General features: G+C 42.3%; 1 protein-coding gene across 1 annotated transcript in view; it reads left to right on the top strand.

The window, feature by feature from the left end:
- Nucleotides 1-17061, top strand: part of LOC132403185 (centromere protein J-like) — a 195613-nt gene that overhangs the window by 99934 nt on the left and 78618 nt on the right. Inside the window, exons 4-6 of the mRNA XM_059986546.1 lie at nucleotides 2688-2798; nucleotides 9925-10069; nucleotides 16078-16177. Of these exons, the coding sequence (XP_059842529.1) occupies nucleotides 2688-2798; nucleotides 9925-10069; nucleotides 16078-16177 (356 nt within the window). The remainder of the gene's footprint in view (nucleotides 1-2687; nucleotides 2799-9924; nucleotides 10070-16077; nucleotides 16178-17061) is intronic.

Here is a 17061-nt window from a genome sequence, read left to right as displayed (position 1 = left end):
TCATAGAGCACCCTACACTGTCATCATTGAGAGCATCCTACACTGCCATCATAGAGAGCATCCTACACTGTCATCATTGAGAGCGTCCTACACTGTCATCATAGAGAGCGTCCTACACTGTCATCGTAGAGAGCGTCCTACACTGTCATCGTAGAGAGCATCCTACACTGTCATCCTAGAGAGAATCCTACACTGTCATCATAGAGAGCATCCAACACTGTCATCGTAGAGAGCGTTCTACACTGTCATCGTAGGGAGCGTCCTACACTATCATCGTAGAGAGCGTCCTACACTGTCATCCTAGAGAGCGTCCTACACTGTCATCGTAGGGAGCGTCCTACACTGTCATCGTAGAGAGCGTCCTACACTGTCATCGTAGAGAGGGTCCTACACTGTCATCATTGAGAGCATCCTACACTGTCATCATAGAGCACCCTACACTGTCATCATTGAGAGCATCCTACACTGCCATCATAGAGAGCATCCTACACTGTCATCATAGAGAGCATCCTACAGTGTCATCATAGAGAGCATCCTATACTGTCATCATCCTACACTGTCATCGTAGAGAGCATCCTACACTGTCATCATAGAGAGCATCCTACACTGTCATCGTAGAGAGCATCCTACACTGTCATCGTAGAGAGCATCCTACACTGTCATCGTAGAGAGAATCCTACACTGTCATCATAGAGAGCATCCTACACTGTCATCGTAGAGAGCGTCTTACACTGTCATCGTAGGGAGCGTCCTACACTGTCATCGTAGAGAGCGTCCTACACTGTCATCATGGAGAGCATCCTACAGTGTCATCATAGAGTGCATCCTATACTGTCATCATCCTACACTGTCATCGTAGAGAGCATCCTACACTGTCATCGTAGAGCATCCTACACTGTCATCATAAAGAGCATCCTACACTGTCATCATAGAGAGCATCCTACACTGTCATCATTGAGTTCATCCTACACTGTAATCATAGAGAGCATCCTACACTGTCATCGTAGAGAGCATCCTACACTGTCATCGTAGGGAGCGTCCTACACTGTCATCGTACAGAGCGTCCTACACTGTCATGATAGAGATCGTCCTACACTGTCATCATGGAGAGCATCCTACAGTCTCATCATAGAGAACATCCTATACTGTCATCATCCTACACTGTCATCGTAGAGAGCATCCTACACTGTCATCGTAGAGCATCCTACACTGTCAGCATAAAGAGCATCCTACACTGTCATCATAGAGAGCATCCTACACTGTCATCATTGAGTGCATCCTACACTGTAATCATAGAGAGCATCCTACACTGTCATCGTAGAGAGCATCCTACACTGTCATCGTAGAGAGCGTCCTACACCGTCATCACAGAGAGCATCCTACAGTGTCATCATAGAGAGCATCCTACACTGTCATCATAGAGAGCATCCTACACTGTCATTATTGAGAGCATCCTACACTGTCATCATAGAGCACCCTACACTGCCATCATTGAGAGCATCCTACACTGTCATCATAGAGAGCGTCCTACACTGTCATCATTGAGACCATCCGACACTGCCATCATAGAGAGCATCCGACACTTGCATCATAGAGCGCATCCTACACTGTCATCATAGAGAGAATCCGACACTGTCATCATAGAGAGCGTCCTACACTGTCATCATTGAGAGCTTCCTACACTGCCATCGTAGAGCATCCTACACTGACATCATAGAGGGCATCCTACACTGTCATCGTAGAGAGCATCCTACACTATCATCATAGAGCATCCTACACTGATATCATAGAGGGCATCCTACACTGTCATCATTGAGAGCAGCACCTCTCACAATATACAAGAACTACAGCAAACTGTCAGGTCAGCCCAGAAGGTCATTGGCTCCAATCTGCCATCACCGCAGGAGATGTACAGTATGTGTTCAGAACACTGAAGTGCGCTTGAAAACTCTGCAGACTCTACCCACCATGCAAGCTGCCTTCCTCATTATCCACGGACACAGAAAGACCTTTCAGGAGAAACGGACGTTCTCTTGCACCTCTTCTAATTGGTGCACTTCACTTTCTGCACATGATGTGGTCCCTCGTACAATCGAAAATACAAATTCAAATTAGGCCATTGTTTTCTGATTTGGTGTTAAATTCAAAAGTTTATGTATAAGTAAACATGTTCTTCAGAGATTTTATCTTTTTCAACTTTCCTACTATTTTGGGGTGGTGGGGTGGAGTTCATCTCTACCAAAGGAGGTGTGAGGTTCTCCTTCCCTCCACTAGTCTGCAGGTCACCCTTGGGCAAAGTATAGCACCTGCTTAGCCCCACAATCCTGGTCTCGTGAAGCCATGGGAGGAGGTGGTTCATGGTCGTATGAGCAGCTGGTGCATATCTCAAGTCCTGGTTATGTGACCACTAATGCCAGGCAGACAATCTCTGCAGAGTGCTGATAATGGCTGGGGTTGCTTGTCTTGTGAAGACAAGAAGAAGGCAATAGCAAATCACTTCTTTAGAAAAAGTTGCCAAGAACAATCGTGGTCATAGACCACGATCGCCTGTGTCAGATGACACGGCACATAATGTTGACGACTATTTGTGATAAGCATTTAGTTTTGTACTTGCCATCTATGAGTTTTGAAATTTTGTGTTAACAAGTTACTGCTAGTATAATTACTTCATTTTATTTCTCTGACAGATGATTCAAGTGCTGAATATTCTGTTCTGACCCAGTGTTCAGCTAATGAAAAGCCCAAGAGCCAGGTATCCAGACAGAAATCACAAGAAGAGGAACCAGAAACAAGTGTGGGTAAGATAAATGTCTGCTTGGTGGGGTTGGATCCTAATACTTTTGTGATCCAAAGGTTCCTCAGAGTTAGGAATGAGGCATGAAATTTGTCACACGATTATTTTATTAAGCATTACAAGAACAAAGAACAATGGAAAGAAGAAAAAAAGCATGGTGAGAGACGAGAGGGGAAAAGAAAGGAGAGAGCAGGGAAGGAGTAGAGGAAGAGAGCCTGAGTGTCAGAGAAAAGAAAGAGAAGGAACAAAGGTAGTCTAGTCTTCTTATATCAGACCACTAATTCCATTGAGAGTCAACAAATAACAGTTAACCAATAAAATAGCCAGATTCAAATAATGTGACAACCACCACTGAGGTTTCCAGAAAAATACAGAGGCAATCGTAACCAATGAAAAACTCTCTGAACAATCACATGCATATAGGTGATTATATAAAAATACAAACAAGCGCAAGAAAGTTACACTACAAGGGAAATAACAATTCTACAATCCAAACCAACAGTGGGCAAAGAAAGTTCAGAACTCTCAATTTATAGTGTTTGACCTTTCATCAAGGAAAAAAATACATACCATAAATTTCTTCCTGGAGATTATTCATGTGCCAGCTGAATAAGAGGCAAGCAGTTGGTAATTTCACAAAAATTTTTCAGGGCATGTACTTTACCTCACTCTGTCAATAATGGCATTTGTGTGGTCCAACAGAGAAAGGACTCAATTGATTAAAACTCCAAGTAACTTATGGTATGTGCATCACACGCAACATGCTGGAGGAACTCAGCAGGCCAGGCAGCATCTAGGAAAAGAGTACAGTCAACGTTTTGTCTTCTATTGAAATCAGGAATAATGTTCAACAATAACCTGAGAACAACAGTTTATAAAATGTGGGCACTTTGTGCAAGCACAGCATTTATTACTCATTTATATAGCAAGATAAAATGCAGCATCTTGTTGTAATAATAAGCAGTATGGTAGCATAGTGGTTAGCATAATGGTTTGCGTCAGAGACACAGGTTCAGTTCCTGCCTCTGTCTGTAAGGAGATTATACATTCGCCCTGTGACCACGGGGAATGTCTCCCTCTGAGGGCAATGTCCCTCTCTGAAGCAAAGTATTCATTAGGCACTTCCCCTATTTCCTCCAACTCCAGGCAGATGTTTCCTTTTCTATCCCTGATGGTCCTGTCCTCATTCTAATCATCCTCCTGTTCTTCACATATATGCAGAATACCTTTATGTCCTTAATCCTACTCACCAAGGCCTTCTCATGCCACCTCGGTCCACTCTTAAGCTCCTTCCTGCCTACCTTGTAATTATCTAGAGCTTTGTCCGATCCTTGCTTCCTAAACAGTAAGTAGGTTTTTCTTCTGCTTAACTAGATGTTCTACATCTCTTGTCAACCAAGCTTTCTTCATCCTACTATTCTTTCTCTACCTCAGTGGGTCAAACCTATCCAGAACCCCATGGAAATGCTCCCTAACAACCTCCACATTTCAATTGTGCATTTCTTTGAATGCATCTGTTCCCAATTTACACTCGCAACTGCTTGCCTAATAGCATCATAATTCACTCTCCCCCAATTAAATAATTTCCCATACCATCTAGTTCTATCCCTGTCCAAGACCAGGGAGGTTCCATCTTAAGGTCATGGAGTTCCATGTACTGACGTACGTTCTAAGTTCATCATCCTTGTTTCTGATATGTCTTACATTAAAATAGACACACATCAACCCATCTAGCTGTCTGCAATTAGGGCCTATTCACTGTCTGTTCTTCCTCATTGTCTGTGAAAGCCTGAGGGATCTGACACCTGACCTGGTCCATTGCCTAGCACCAGATCCAGTATGGCCTTTCCTCCAGAAAACTACTCTACATCTTACATAGAACATAAAACAGCACAGTGCAGGAACAGGACCTCTGGCCCACAATATTGTGTTGAACCAAATAAAATTAGTAGTTAAATGGCTAACTAAATTAATTCCTTATGCTTACACAGTGTTAATGTCCCTCCATTTTCCTCACATTCCTGTGCCTATCTAAATGTCTCTTAAAAGTCCCTCATGCGCCTGCCTTCCCCCACCACTCCAGGGCACATATTCCAGACACCCTCCACTCTCTGTGTAAAAAATACTTGCCTCTCACATCTCCTTTACTTCTCTCATCTTAAATGCAAGTCTTCTGGTATTAGGCATTTCAATCCTTGGAAAAAGATACTATCTGTCTACTCTACTCTACCTATGCCTCTCATAATCTTGTAAACAAAAATTATTCTAAAATTAGTTTTGTGTCCTTTCCTGCTTCAGCTCAGGGTACTTGCATATGTATTTATAATGAAAAGGAGATGGCACAGGTGTTCAAGGCCACAAGAAAACACTTGGTTAGAACTAGAGCAAGTAAGATACAAAAGGAAAAACAACTCTCTCTCTCTCTCTCTCTTTCTGTTTCTCTGTCTGTCTCTCCCCCATCTCTCTCTTTCTGCCCCCCCTTTCTCTGTCTTTCTCTCTCTCTCTCTCTCTCTCTCTCTCTCCCTGTCTCTCTCTCTCTGTCTTTCTCTCTCTCTCTCTCTCTCTCTCTCTCCCTGTCTCTCTCTCTCTGTCTCTCCCGTCTCTCTCTCTCTGTCTCTCTCTCTCTCTCTCTCTCTCTCTCTGTCTAACTCAGATTTGACATACTCTGACTTTTGAAATACTGTCTCACCATTAGCCACCAGCTGTAGCCTAGCCTTGGATAAAACTCTCTCCTGTGCCAAGAAGGTGCCCCTTTTATACCCCTCAAAACTCCTGACACTGGTACTTTTCCACGTACCTGCGAAATGACCTCACCTTCCCGTGAAAAACATGTTTTTCACCATCTTCCACTGTTGACTTGTACTGCCTTGACTTTCTCAAAACGTTGCTGTGGGCTGGTTCTCTTGTACTTTCTGAAACTAATCCCTCTCCAAGCTGACAACACTTTACCTTACAAACTTCCATTTTATTTTTGCATATCACATTTAACTATTTCCTATCAGATCTTCCCTCAGCCTCTGCGGCTTCCAAGCAAACAGCCCAGGTTTGCATGATGGAATTGCGGCCGTTTGTATATGATACACAGGTAGGTGGAGGGGCAGGTAGCGTTGAAGAAGCAGGGAGCCTGCAGAAGGACTTGGACAGATTAGGAGAATAGACAAAGAAATAGCTCATGGAACATGGTGTAGGGAAACCCTTTGGTAGAAGGAATAAAGATGTGGATTATTTTCTAAACAAGGAGAAAATTCAAAAATCAGGTGCAAAGGGATTTGTGAGTCCTTGTACAGGATTCCCTAAAGATTAACTTGCAGGTTAAGTCAGTGGTAAGGAAGGAAAATGTTAGCTTTTGTTTCAAGAGAAGTAGGACACTTAAGTAAGGATGTAATGGTGAGGCTTTGGAGAGGGTTCAGAGGAAGTTCACGAGAATGATCTCAGGAATGAAAGGGTTAACACATGAGGAGCATTTGATGGCTTTCAGCCTATATTCACTGGGCTTTAGAAGAATGAGGGGGGATCTCATGGAAACCTATCGAATATTGAAAGGCCTAGATGGAGTGGAGGTAGAAAGAAGGTTACCTATAGTGGGGGGAAGGGTCAAATCAAATCAAATTCAAGTTTAGTTATCATTCAACCATAAATGAATATAACTGTACAGAACACTGTTCCTCTGGAGCCAAAACATACACAGCATGTGAATCAGAATAGCGAGCAAAAAAAAAACAGTCATGCAAAAAACATATATATATACATATATAGCCCAAGTCCCTGAGCCACACGTCCCACAGAGTGATGGTGCAGTTCTTGGCAGTGCACAGCCACTGCAAATCAACCTGTCATTCCACTGATTGAACACTGGAGGGTAGCACTGACAGGAGAGGCCAGTGCTACACCAACTCTGGCATCTCCTCTCCTGGGCTGCGGCACCAGGCAAGCCCGAGGCTTGAGGCCTAGTGCTCACCACAACTGAAGCTACACACTTCCCCACCGCCTGTCGCGCCACTAAAGGGTAATACTCTTGCAGCATCTTACATTTTCACTGTCCAACAGGGTCTTGCAATTGCAAGCGAAATGTCCAAGACAATCACCCGTGGTTATACTGCATGCCTCCTTAGCGCACCATTTGTGATGTCTTCAATGCCTTCCTTTAGCAAGCAGCAACATGCCCCCAGTGCATCACCTTTAAACTCAGTCCAGTTCTCCAACATCCAAACCAGCTTCTCTGATCAACGAGCAGCTCACTGATGGGGAAGATCTGCAGTACCTGAAGTTCTTGGAGTCCAGTATGGTTCTGCGAACACTAAAAAGACATTTAACAAAGAAAAAAACACTTCTGGTTGGTCCCCGAGAGGCCACTGCATCCAAACACGCCTCCATCTTACCTGAGTCTTGGATCTGAGGGGATAGCTTCAGAATAGAAAAATGTCCCTCAAGAACAGAGGAATTTCTTTAGCCAGAGAGTGGTGAATCTGTGGAACTCATTTGCCACAGACGCCTGTGGAGGCCAGGTGATTTGGGCAATCTATATTTAAAGCAGAGAGTGATAGGTTCTTGATTAGTAAGGGCATTAATGGTCACAGGAAGAAGGCAGGAGAATGGGGTTGAGAGAGATAATAGATCAGTCATGATGGAATGGAGGAGTAGACTCATTGGGCCCAATCGCCAAATTCTGCTCCGAAGTTTTTAGTTCTTATCTCCTTGGAATAAGGGCCAATGTTGTATCTGCCTTCCTAATCACCTGCTATACCAGCAGGGTGACCTGTATTTCTTGTGCAAAGTCATGGGAGGCCATTCTACAGGAGATGCCAGCCTTAAATGGACTTACCCAGAGAAATCGTTTTCCAAATCCTGATCTCATCTGGCATATGCAGTTAAATGGATAATCATTTACCAATTGAGCATTTAATTCAGTAAACGTGAATGGATAACTCTGTACCTCTTAGAATGTTTAAGTCTGCAGATAATTAACTTTCACTTTAAATTTCCTTAACTTTGCTCATTTAAATAGGGTTAGGCTTAGGCTCAGTGTTGCTCAGCTGATTAAATGGTGGTACTTAATTTATGTAAATTCTGTCAAATTATGTTGTTTCCTGTCTTGGTTAAGATTATCTCTGTGCAGCTCAACCATTGATCGTTAAAACAGATTATTTTGGGCTGTATTTCTGAAACCTGCATTTTATTTTGTGGTTGCCCATGGTTAGACTTCAGAATCCAAAGAATCGGAATCAGGTTTAATATCACTGGCACTTGTCGTGAAATTTGTTAACAGTACTTTGCATAATAAAGAAAGAAATTCACAGTTTGTATATTCAGTATGTGTGCATGTATGTGTGTGTGTGTATATTGTTGAGTGCCATCGATATCTATATCCATTGATAAGTGATAGAGATAGAGATAACTGATTTAATTTAACTATTTTATTTATATTCTATGTAATGCCCTAGTTCATATTTTTACTGTTATGCTGTCTGTATTTCTTTGTAGCAGTTCTGTAAGAGCAATCTGTTCTGTTTTCAGCTGTTTGGGTGATTGTTGAAGATAAGAGATGAGGAGAAATGTGTGCCATCCAGTTAGGATGGTCGAATTAAGAGGAGGTTTCTCTGGTCAGGGGCACTGAAGTTGGGCTTGGGGCTTTTGTTTGAGAGGAGATGAAGAAGGAAGGGGTCGAGATCGATTGAGCATCGGTGATCATCGGTGGCGAAACTTTGAGCTCCAACTTGTGCACTTGAGTCCTCAATCTTGTCCTCAATCTCATGAGTTTGGCAGGGCCGGGAGTTATCTTCTCTAGTCTTATGCAGCCAAGGAAACTGGGGGTTTCATTTATATATAAATAGTTAACTTCAGTGATCAGTGATCTCTGCCCTATCACTTATCAATGGGTAAGCGATAGGGAAGTAGTTCTTCATGTGAAGATCAAGCCTCTGCTGATTCAGATCCCATCTCTTCATCCTGAGCAAGTACATCTCACATCTCACTTCCGTGTAGCTCCTCCTCACTGGGTACCAGACTGAGCTAGAGAACCCAGTCATTTCTAGTGTCTCACTCGGTCAGATGCCTCCTGAGGAAAATCACCAGTCAACACAAATGCTGGAAGGTTCCATGTACCCTGAGGCAAAGTGAGTGACTGTCTACACTGGAGTGGGAAAGTGAGTGGTCAGAATCTTGCCAGCTTGTTGAGAGGCAAATGACTCCATTTGTTCACTGTGGAGAAAAGGCAAGTGCCGATATTACAACAGATCGGTAGGCCAGACGTTTCATCTCAGCAATGACTTCTGTACTTTTCCTCCAGACGGACTTCTTCCGAATCGTGAGCCACGATAATTTCCTATGACCTCCTTCATTTTGAGAGCTATCTCATCTGCTTTTCTATCCTTCTGAAATGCCCATTCCCCTTATTGTCAGGCTTATCTACCCAGCAACTGTGCCTGTATTATTTCTATTTGATGATGATGGGAGCCAGAGAAGCCCATGTATCTCTGTGTGTCTCCATTTAAATTAATGAGATTAAATTAGTGAGATTTGATCATCTCATTCTCATTTTTGCCACAAGTTACCCACCACATACTTTCCTCAAGGCTAACCCCTGCCGACCAGCTTGCGTGTCCTCATTGGTCGCTCCCTGGAGGTCAAACTGGAATGCCTCCATCTGTAGCTGCCTAGCACGAGATGAGGAACTGCTGTGTGCATGTTCTTACAGAAACATTGCTGCAGGAAAACAACCCAGACACAGCCATCAGTCTTCAGCCCATGCCGCACAGGGACCTGTCCTAATATTATTTTGTGAGCATATATGCTGGATCCAATGATATGTGCTGTGTGCAGTACGTGACAATCCTAAGGAAGGGTCTCAGCCAGAAACGTTGATGTTTACTCTTTCCCATTGATGCTGCCTGACCTGTTGAGTTCCTCCAGCATGTTGTGTGTGTTGCTTTGGATTTCTGGTATCTCCAGACTTCCTTGAGTTTGTGACTGTATGTCATGTGTTTTGTACCTTGGCCTCAGAGGAACAACTGTTTCGTTTTGCTGTATACATGCATGTGGTTGGAGGATATCAACTGCTAAAACATTATACTTACTGCGATAAACTATTGAAAACAATTCAGTTTTTTTAATTAAATCTGCCATTTCTTTAGACGAGAGTATCCTTGAGGATGAAAACTATCCTGGAAATCTTTCTCCAATCAATGAAGAGAAAGCTGAGCAAGGAGGAGAGCAGCGTGTTGTCACTCCTTTTGGAATTAAAACAAATTCTAAGAAAATGGGGCGACTAGAGGAGAGGTAAGAGTAAAGACCATTTGGTGATGATAATGAATTGAAGGATTATAATGATACATATTAGTACAATCGTTCTCTATGTCAAGATTTGCTCATGTGATTGTTTTGTATCTGCAGACTACATTTGGGATATGGTGTTCAGTTCTGGAGACCTCATTATAGGAAGGCTGTGGAAGCTTTGGAGAGGAAATTTACCAGGATGCTGCCTGAACTAGAGGGCATGTCTTATGAATTTAGAATGAGCAAGCTAGGGCATTTCCCTTTAGAGCAAAAGAGGACAAAAGGTGATTTCATAGAGGTGTACAAGATGATAAGAAGCATAGATCAAATGGAGAGCCAGAGAAGATTTCCCAGGTTGGAAATAGCTAATCTAATGGTGATGGGTGTGTGGTGTCAGAGGCTGATATATTAAGGGCATTTAGGAAACTTTTAGATAGACACATGGATGATAGAAAAATGGAGGGATATGCAGGAGGGAAGGGTTAGACTGATTCTAGAGTAAGTTAAAGGTTTGGCACAGCATCAAGGGCTGAAGGGCCTGTACTATGCTATCATGTTCTATATTCTATGTAACCTTTGGAAGTGAGTATGAATTGTTTAGGTAAAGTTTGCCAAGAATGAATAAGTCTTAGTGCAGATACCTCAGCAGTAGGTGCCACTACAGCACCTATTAACCATTTACAAACTGACGGCCCAAATTATTCATTCCACATGGACTATTTGTGTTAGAATTTATGCGTGCTGCTTATTTTATTGTCCCTCCCTTACCCACGACCTCACACCGGTTAAAGGATTACAGTTCAGCATGCAGACGTTCAACCTTACTTTATTATCTAACCTGAAGTCCACCGCCACCCTAGTTCTCAAGAATCACTTCCTGAAATCTTCGCTTCTTCAGTTTTTTTAGAGAGCCGTATTGTAATCAAACCAATTGAACACAGTATTATGATATGTAAATCACATTTGACAAATCTGCCAGAAGCCTTTGAGGATCATTCAATAATAATAGATAGAGAAGAATCTGTATATGTAGTACATTTGGACTTTTGGAAGCCACTTAACAATGTATCACATAGAGACTGGTGCACAAGGGCTAGTGGCATTAGGAGGTTGTGTGTTAACATAGAATGAAGACTAGTTATTGTACAGAAGACAGAGAGTCAGAATAAATGAGTCATTTTTACAGTGAAAGAAGGCAATATAATGTTTCCCAAGGATCAGTTCTTGGCTTTTAATTATTTATTTTCTGGTGTAGTCTGTTTTGACATATGCTTTTGTGATATCATTCTGGAGGAATGTTGTCTCATTTTTTAACTGCATTGCATTTGTGGTTCCTAAATGACAATAAACTGAATCTGAATCTGTATTGTTTATATTTAGTGACCCGGCAGAGGGGGCAGAGTAGAAGATTTCAAAGTTTGCCAATGACAGGAAAGTAGGTGGAAGTGCACGTTGTAATGAGCATATGAGGACTCTTTCTAGTTTGAATGAGTGGGTGAAACTTGAAAGAAAGTGTGAAATATTGCAATTCAGCAGACCGTTAAATAAATAGAGGAGGCTTGAAGGTGAGAAAAGTATATAGAGGTTTCCAGGTATTACTGTGCAAAAATCACAAAATTTCAGTGGGCAGGTCCAACAGGTGGTTAAGAAGGCAAAAGGTATGGGAAGTATTGTTACAATTGTGCAGAGTATTGATGAGGCTGCATCTGGAATCTGTACACATTTTCCTTTTATTTAAAACAGAATATACTAGCACTGGAAGGAATGCAAACGAGTTTCTTGAAGCTAATTTCTCGGAGGAGACCGTTGTCCTATCATGAGTGGCTAAAAAAATATTCTATATTGTTTTGAGTTTAGAAGAATGAGGGAATATCTTATCGAAACATCTGGTATTGGTATTAGGAGCCAGTCTTTAAAAAATGAAGTGCGAATTTTCGTCCACAGAGTTGTGGAGCTTAGATCATTTGGGTGGAGAAGCAACACCTGATATTCTTTCTGGCATGAATATCGATTTCTCCTTCTGGTAAAAAAAAATTTCCTCACCCTCCCCTCTTTTATTCTCCATTATAGGAAAGTTATTAGCGTGGTTAGAGCATTGGCTGATTGATCGGGGGCAGCGAGTGGGAATAAAAGGATCCTTTTCTGGTTGGCTGCCACTGTCTAGTGGTGTTCCGCAGGGCTCGGTGTTGGGAACCACTTCTAAATGATTTAGATGATGAAATAGGCTGCAACTTTGCTGCAAGTTTGCAGATGATATGAAAATTGGTGGAGGGGCAGGTAGTGTTGAGGAAACAGGTAGGATGCAGAAGGACTTGGACGGATGAGGTGAATAGGCAAGAAAGTGGCAAATGAAACACAATGCTGGAAAACGCATGGTCATGCACTTTAGTAGTAGAAATAAAGGTGTGGACTATTTTCTAAACGGGGTTAAAATCCAAAAATCTGAGAAAGGACTTGGGAGTCCTTGTGCAGAACACCCTAAAGGTTAACTTGCAGGTTGAGTCAGTGGTGAGGAAAGTAAATGCAATGTTAGCATTCATTTCAAGATGTCTAGAATACAAGAGCAAGGATGTGATGCTGAGGCTTTATAAGGCACTGGTGAGGCCTCACCTTGAGAATTGTGAACAGTTTTGGGCTCCTTGTCTTAGAAAAGATGTGCTGGCATTGGAGTGGGTCCAGAGGAGGTTCACAAGGATGATTCTGGGAATGAAAGGGTTATCATACGAGGAACGTTTGATGGCTCTGGGTCTGTACTCGCTGGAATTCAGAAGGATGAAGGGGGATCTCATTGAAACCTTTCAAATATTGAAAGGCCTAGACAGAGTAGATGTGGAAAGGATGTTTCCCATGGTGGGAGAGTCTAGGACAAGAGGGCCCAGCCTCGGGATAGAGGGGTGCCCTTTCAAAACAGAGATGCGGAGAAATTTCTTTAGCCAAAGGGTGGTGAATTTGTGGAATTTGTTCCACATGCATCTGTGGAGACCATGTCACTGGGTGTATTTAAGGCAGAATCTGATAGGTTTTTGATTAGACATGGCATCAAAGGTTACGGGGAGAAGGCTGGGAACTGGGGTTGAGAAGGAGAGAAAAAAAGGATCAGCCATGATTGAGAGGTGGAGCAGACTCGATCAGCCAAATGACTTAATTCTGGTCCTATGTCTTATGGCAGGGGTCGGCAACCCTTACCACTGAAAGAGTCGTATGGACCTGCTTCCCACAGAAAGGAAAACACTGGGAACCACAAAACCCGTTTGACATTTAAAATGAAATAACACTGCATACAACGTTTTTTTTGCCTTTATGCTATGTATAAACCATAATGTGTTGCATTTATGAAATCGATGAACTCCTGCAGAGCAAACGAAATTACATTTCTGCATGCAACAAAAACATTTTGAACTCTGAAAAAAGATGTTGGGTTGAAGGTTACTACATCGTTAGCCTACCTTGGATCGAAAAATTAAAAGAAATCACGCACTGGCGGGTGTCAGGCATTGGCAGTGGTGACGTATATTAATAGCGATAAAAACACGTTGTAGCGGTGTGCTACACTTAGCGCTAAAATAACGACACAGAGTGGTTAAACTGCAGTCAAAGATAACTTTATTCGAACTACACAGCCTTGCTTTTAAGCCTCTCTCAACCTGCCCCCCGTGGGCACGGATGCTCCAAAAGACACGTACTCACAAACCCCCGTAGGCTATCTCCCTTAGCCGGAACGCTGGCAAATTGTGAGCCGGTTCAGATGTGCCAGGAAATGTGTCGCCACAACGTTTTATTTAGATTGTACAAGATCACCATAATCTTCAAATTTAGAATTACATTTCAAAAACTAACAAACTAACATAAAATACAGTTTAATTAAATACTCATTTATTTTCCAAAGCCACAGGGAGCCGCAGCACAGAGTTGAAAGAGACGCATGCGGCTTCGGAGCCGTGGGTTGCTGATCCCTGTCTTATGGTCTTATTCTGGCCTCTTATCTCTTCTCACTTTCCTATCACCTCCCTCTGAGTCCCCTCCTCCTTCCTTTTCTCCTATGGTCCACTCTCCTTTCATATCAGATTCCTTTCTCTCCAGCCCTTTACCTTTCTTACACACCTAGCTTCACCTATCATCTTTGAGCTATCCTCCATCCCCGCCCCCTATCTTTTTATTCTGGGATCTTCCCCCTTCCTTTCCAGTCCTGAAGAAGGGTCTAGATGTGAAATGTTGACTGTTTATTCCTTTCCATAGACCCGCCTGACCTGGTGAGCGATATTTCCAGCATCTACAGACTTCCAAAGTCAAAGTCAAAATTTATTATCAGAATACATACATATCACCACATACAACCCTGAGAGTCTTTCTGTAGGCATACTTAGCAAATCTATAGAACAGTAACTGTAAACAGGACCAATAGACAACAAACTGTGCAAATGCAGATATGAATAAAAAGCAATAAATAACAAGATTTTAAAAACTCCTCAAAATGAGTGTAGTTATCCCCTTTTACTGCCTGATGGTTGAGGGTAGTAACTGTTCATGAACCTGGTGATGCGAGTCCTGAGGCTCCTGTACCTTCTACCTGATGGCAGCAGCAAGAAAAGGGTATTACCCTGGGTGGTGAGGATCTTTGATGATTGACGCTGTTTTTCTATGGCAGCGTTTCATATAAATGTGCTCAATGGTTGGGAGAGTTTTATCCGTGACGTACTCAGCCAAATCCATTACCTTTTGTAGGATTTTCCACTCAAATGCAGTGGTGTTCCCACACCGGGCCGTAATGCAGCCCGTCAGCACACTTTCCACCGCACACCTACAGAAGTTTGCCAAGGTTTTCGATGACATGTTGAAACTCCGCAGACTCCTGAGGAAGTAGATGCACTGTTGTGCTTTCTTTGCAATTATATTTATACAATGGGTCCAGGACAGGTTTACTGAGATAGTGACACCAGGAATTTAAATTCACTGACCCTCTCCACCTCTGACCCTCCAATGAGTACTGGCTTACGGACTAAGGGTTTCCCTCTCCTGAAGTCTACAATTAGTTCCTTGGTCTTACTGACATTGGGTAAGAGGTTGTTGTTATTAAACCACTCAGCCAAATTTTCAGTCTCCCTCCTGTATGCTGATTCATCACCACCTTTGATAGAGCCCACAACAGTGATGTCATCAACAAACCTGTATATGTATTTGGAGCTGTACTTCGCCACACTGTCGTAGGTGTAAAGTGAGTGGAGCGGGGGGGTTAGGTACACATCCCTGTGGTGCTCCTGTGCTGATGGAGATTATGGAAGAGACGTATTTGCTCATCCGGACTGACTGGAGTCTACAAGTGAGGAAATCTGGATCCAATTGCACAAAGGGGTCTTTGAGTTTACTGATTAGTTTTGAGGAGATGTTTAAATCATTCGGGCTACTTAAGGAAGAAGTAGATAGGTTTTTGAAAGCCAGGGCTTTGGGGAACTGGAATGGAAGAAAAGATGAGGCTTGGTGTAGGTTAGCCATGATCATATTCCATACCAATGCTCTTATTTTCCAATGTTCTGATGTTCTACTGATGATAGGTTTCCTTTCCTGAAAGGCATTAGTGATTCAGATAGTATTATACAAACCTGTGTTCGCAGAGCAACCATTACTGAGGCTAGAGTTTCAAAAAATATCCAGATTTTATTTAATTATTTCAATTTAAAATGTGAGATGATTAGATTTGATAAGAACTCTGGTCACCAATGCATTATCCTAACTTGCATGGTTGCCAGTCCATTTGAAACTCATAACATGGTACTGATGGACACCGGTGAGGACAGAAAAGGGGTATAGAATATAAGTAAGGCTTGACCAGAAATGTTGACTCTTTTTCTTTTTACAGATGCTGCCTGACCCACTAAGCATTTTCAGCACTTTCTGATTTTATCTCAACAATCCTTACAATTGGCAGCAAATTAAGTGCATTAAAGGTCTAAAACAAGTAGAAGATATATTGAATAAACAGCCACAACACTAACTATAATTGCTTTTCCTTTTAGACCGATCAGACCTGGAATTGATGAAAAGCAAAAGACTTTTGAAGATTTTGTTGAAGAACAACTTAAGGTGGATTCAGAGTTATTTCAACAAGATCCGCAGGTATACAGGTTACTTTTCACTGATACATAGATTTCTTGTCACATGACCCAGTTCCTCAAGGTCGCCACTTTACTTAACTGATGTTGCATGCTTTAGATTTTAATCTATGATTTTAAATGTTATGTCAGACTGCAGGAATCTTAGCAACTAATGGGAGGTGAGAATTCCTGGGTTTAGCTGGAGAGAGAGAACTTTGGAAATTGGAGCAGAATATGACCTGCCCGAATCTATGCACTATTCAATATTGCTCTTGAACAACTGGATTTTATACGGTCTCCATACCCTATGATTTTCCGAACAATGTGTATTGTACAAAATTTGTTTTGTTTCATATAGTGTCTGTAACATAGAAAAACAGAGTCAAAAGTGCAAGTACATGTAACGCACAGGTTCAAGGAAAAGCTTACTTGCAGCAGCAAAGCAGGAAGGTAGCAGGTTTTTTTTCTCGGACCCGGGCCTGTATTTGATCATGACCATGGTTCCAACTTCCGACAGGCTTGACTCGCCGGGATTTGCTGGCGGCAATGTCATTGTCCTGGCATGGAGACAGCAGCAGGTGGCCCTGCAAACAGTTCGGGGTAAGAGCTGTTCACGGATTGCAGGAATGGTGACGTGAAATGCCAAGGACATGTCTAGCAGAAAATTGACTCCGTTTCACTTCGCTGCAGGTTTTGACAGAAAGGATGCTGTTGTACACTTCTTACAAAAGTAACATATGAGCAGCATTCACAAGGAAAACATAAATTAAACACAATTTTTACAAGCAAGAACACATTGGAACAGAAGTAATGGCTCCCTAGCGGGGAAGTTTGTAGAATGCTTATGAGATTGCTTTTTAGAGCAGATTGTGGTAGAGTCCACTAGGGGAAAGCTAATTCTGGATT

Source organism: Hypanus sabinus, chromosome 12, assembly GCF_030144855.1.
Source record: "Hypanus sabinus isolate sHypSab1 chromosome 12, sHypSab1.hap1, whole genome shotgun sequence".
Classification (NCBI taxonomy): Eukaryota; Metazoa; Chordata; class Chondrichthyes; order Myliobatiformes; family Dasyatidae; genus Hypanus; species Hypanus sabinus.
Note: the sequence above shows the minus strand (reverse complement) of the source record. Positions and strands in the feature narration are given on the sequence as shown.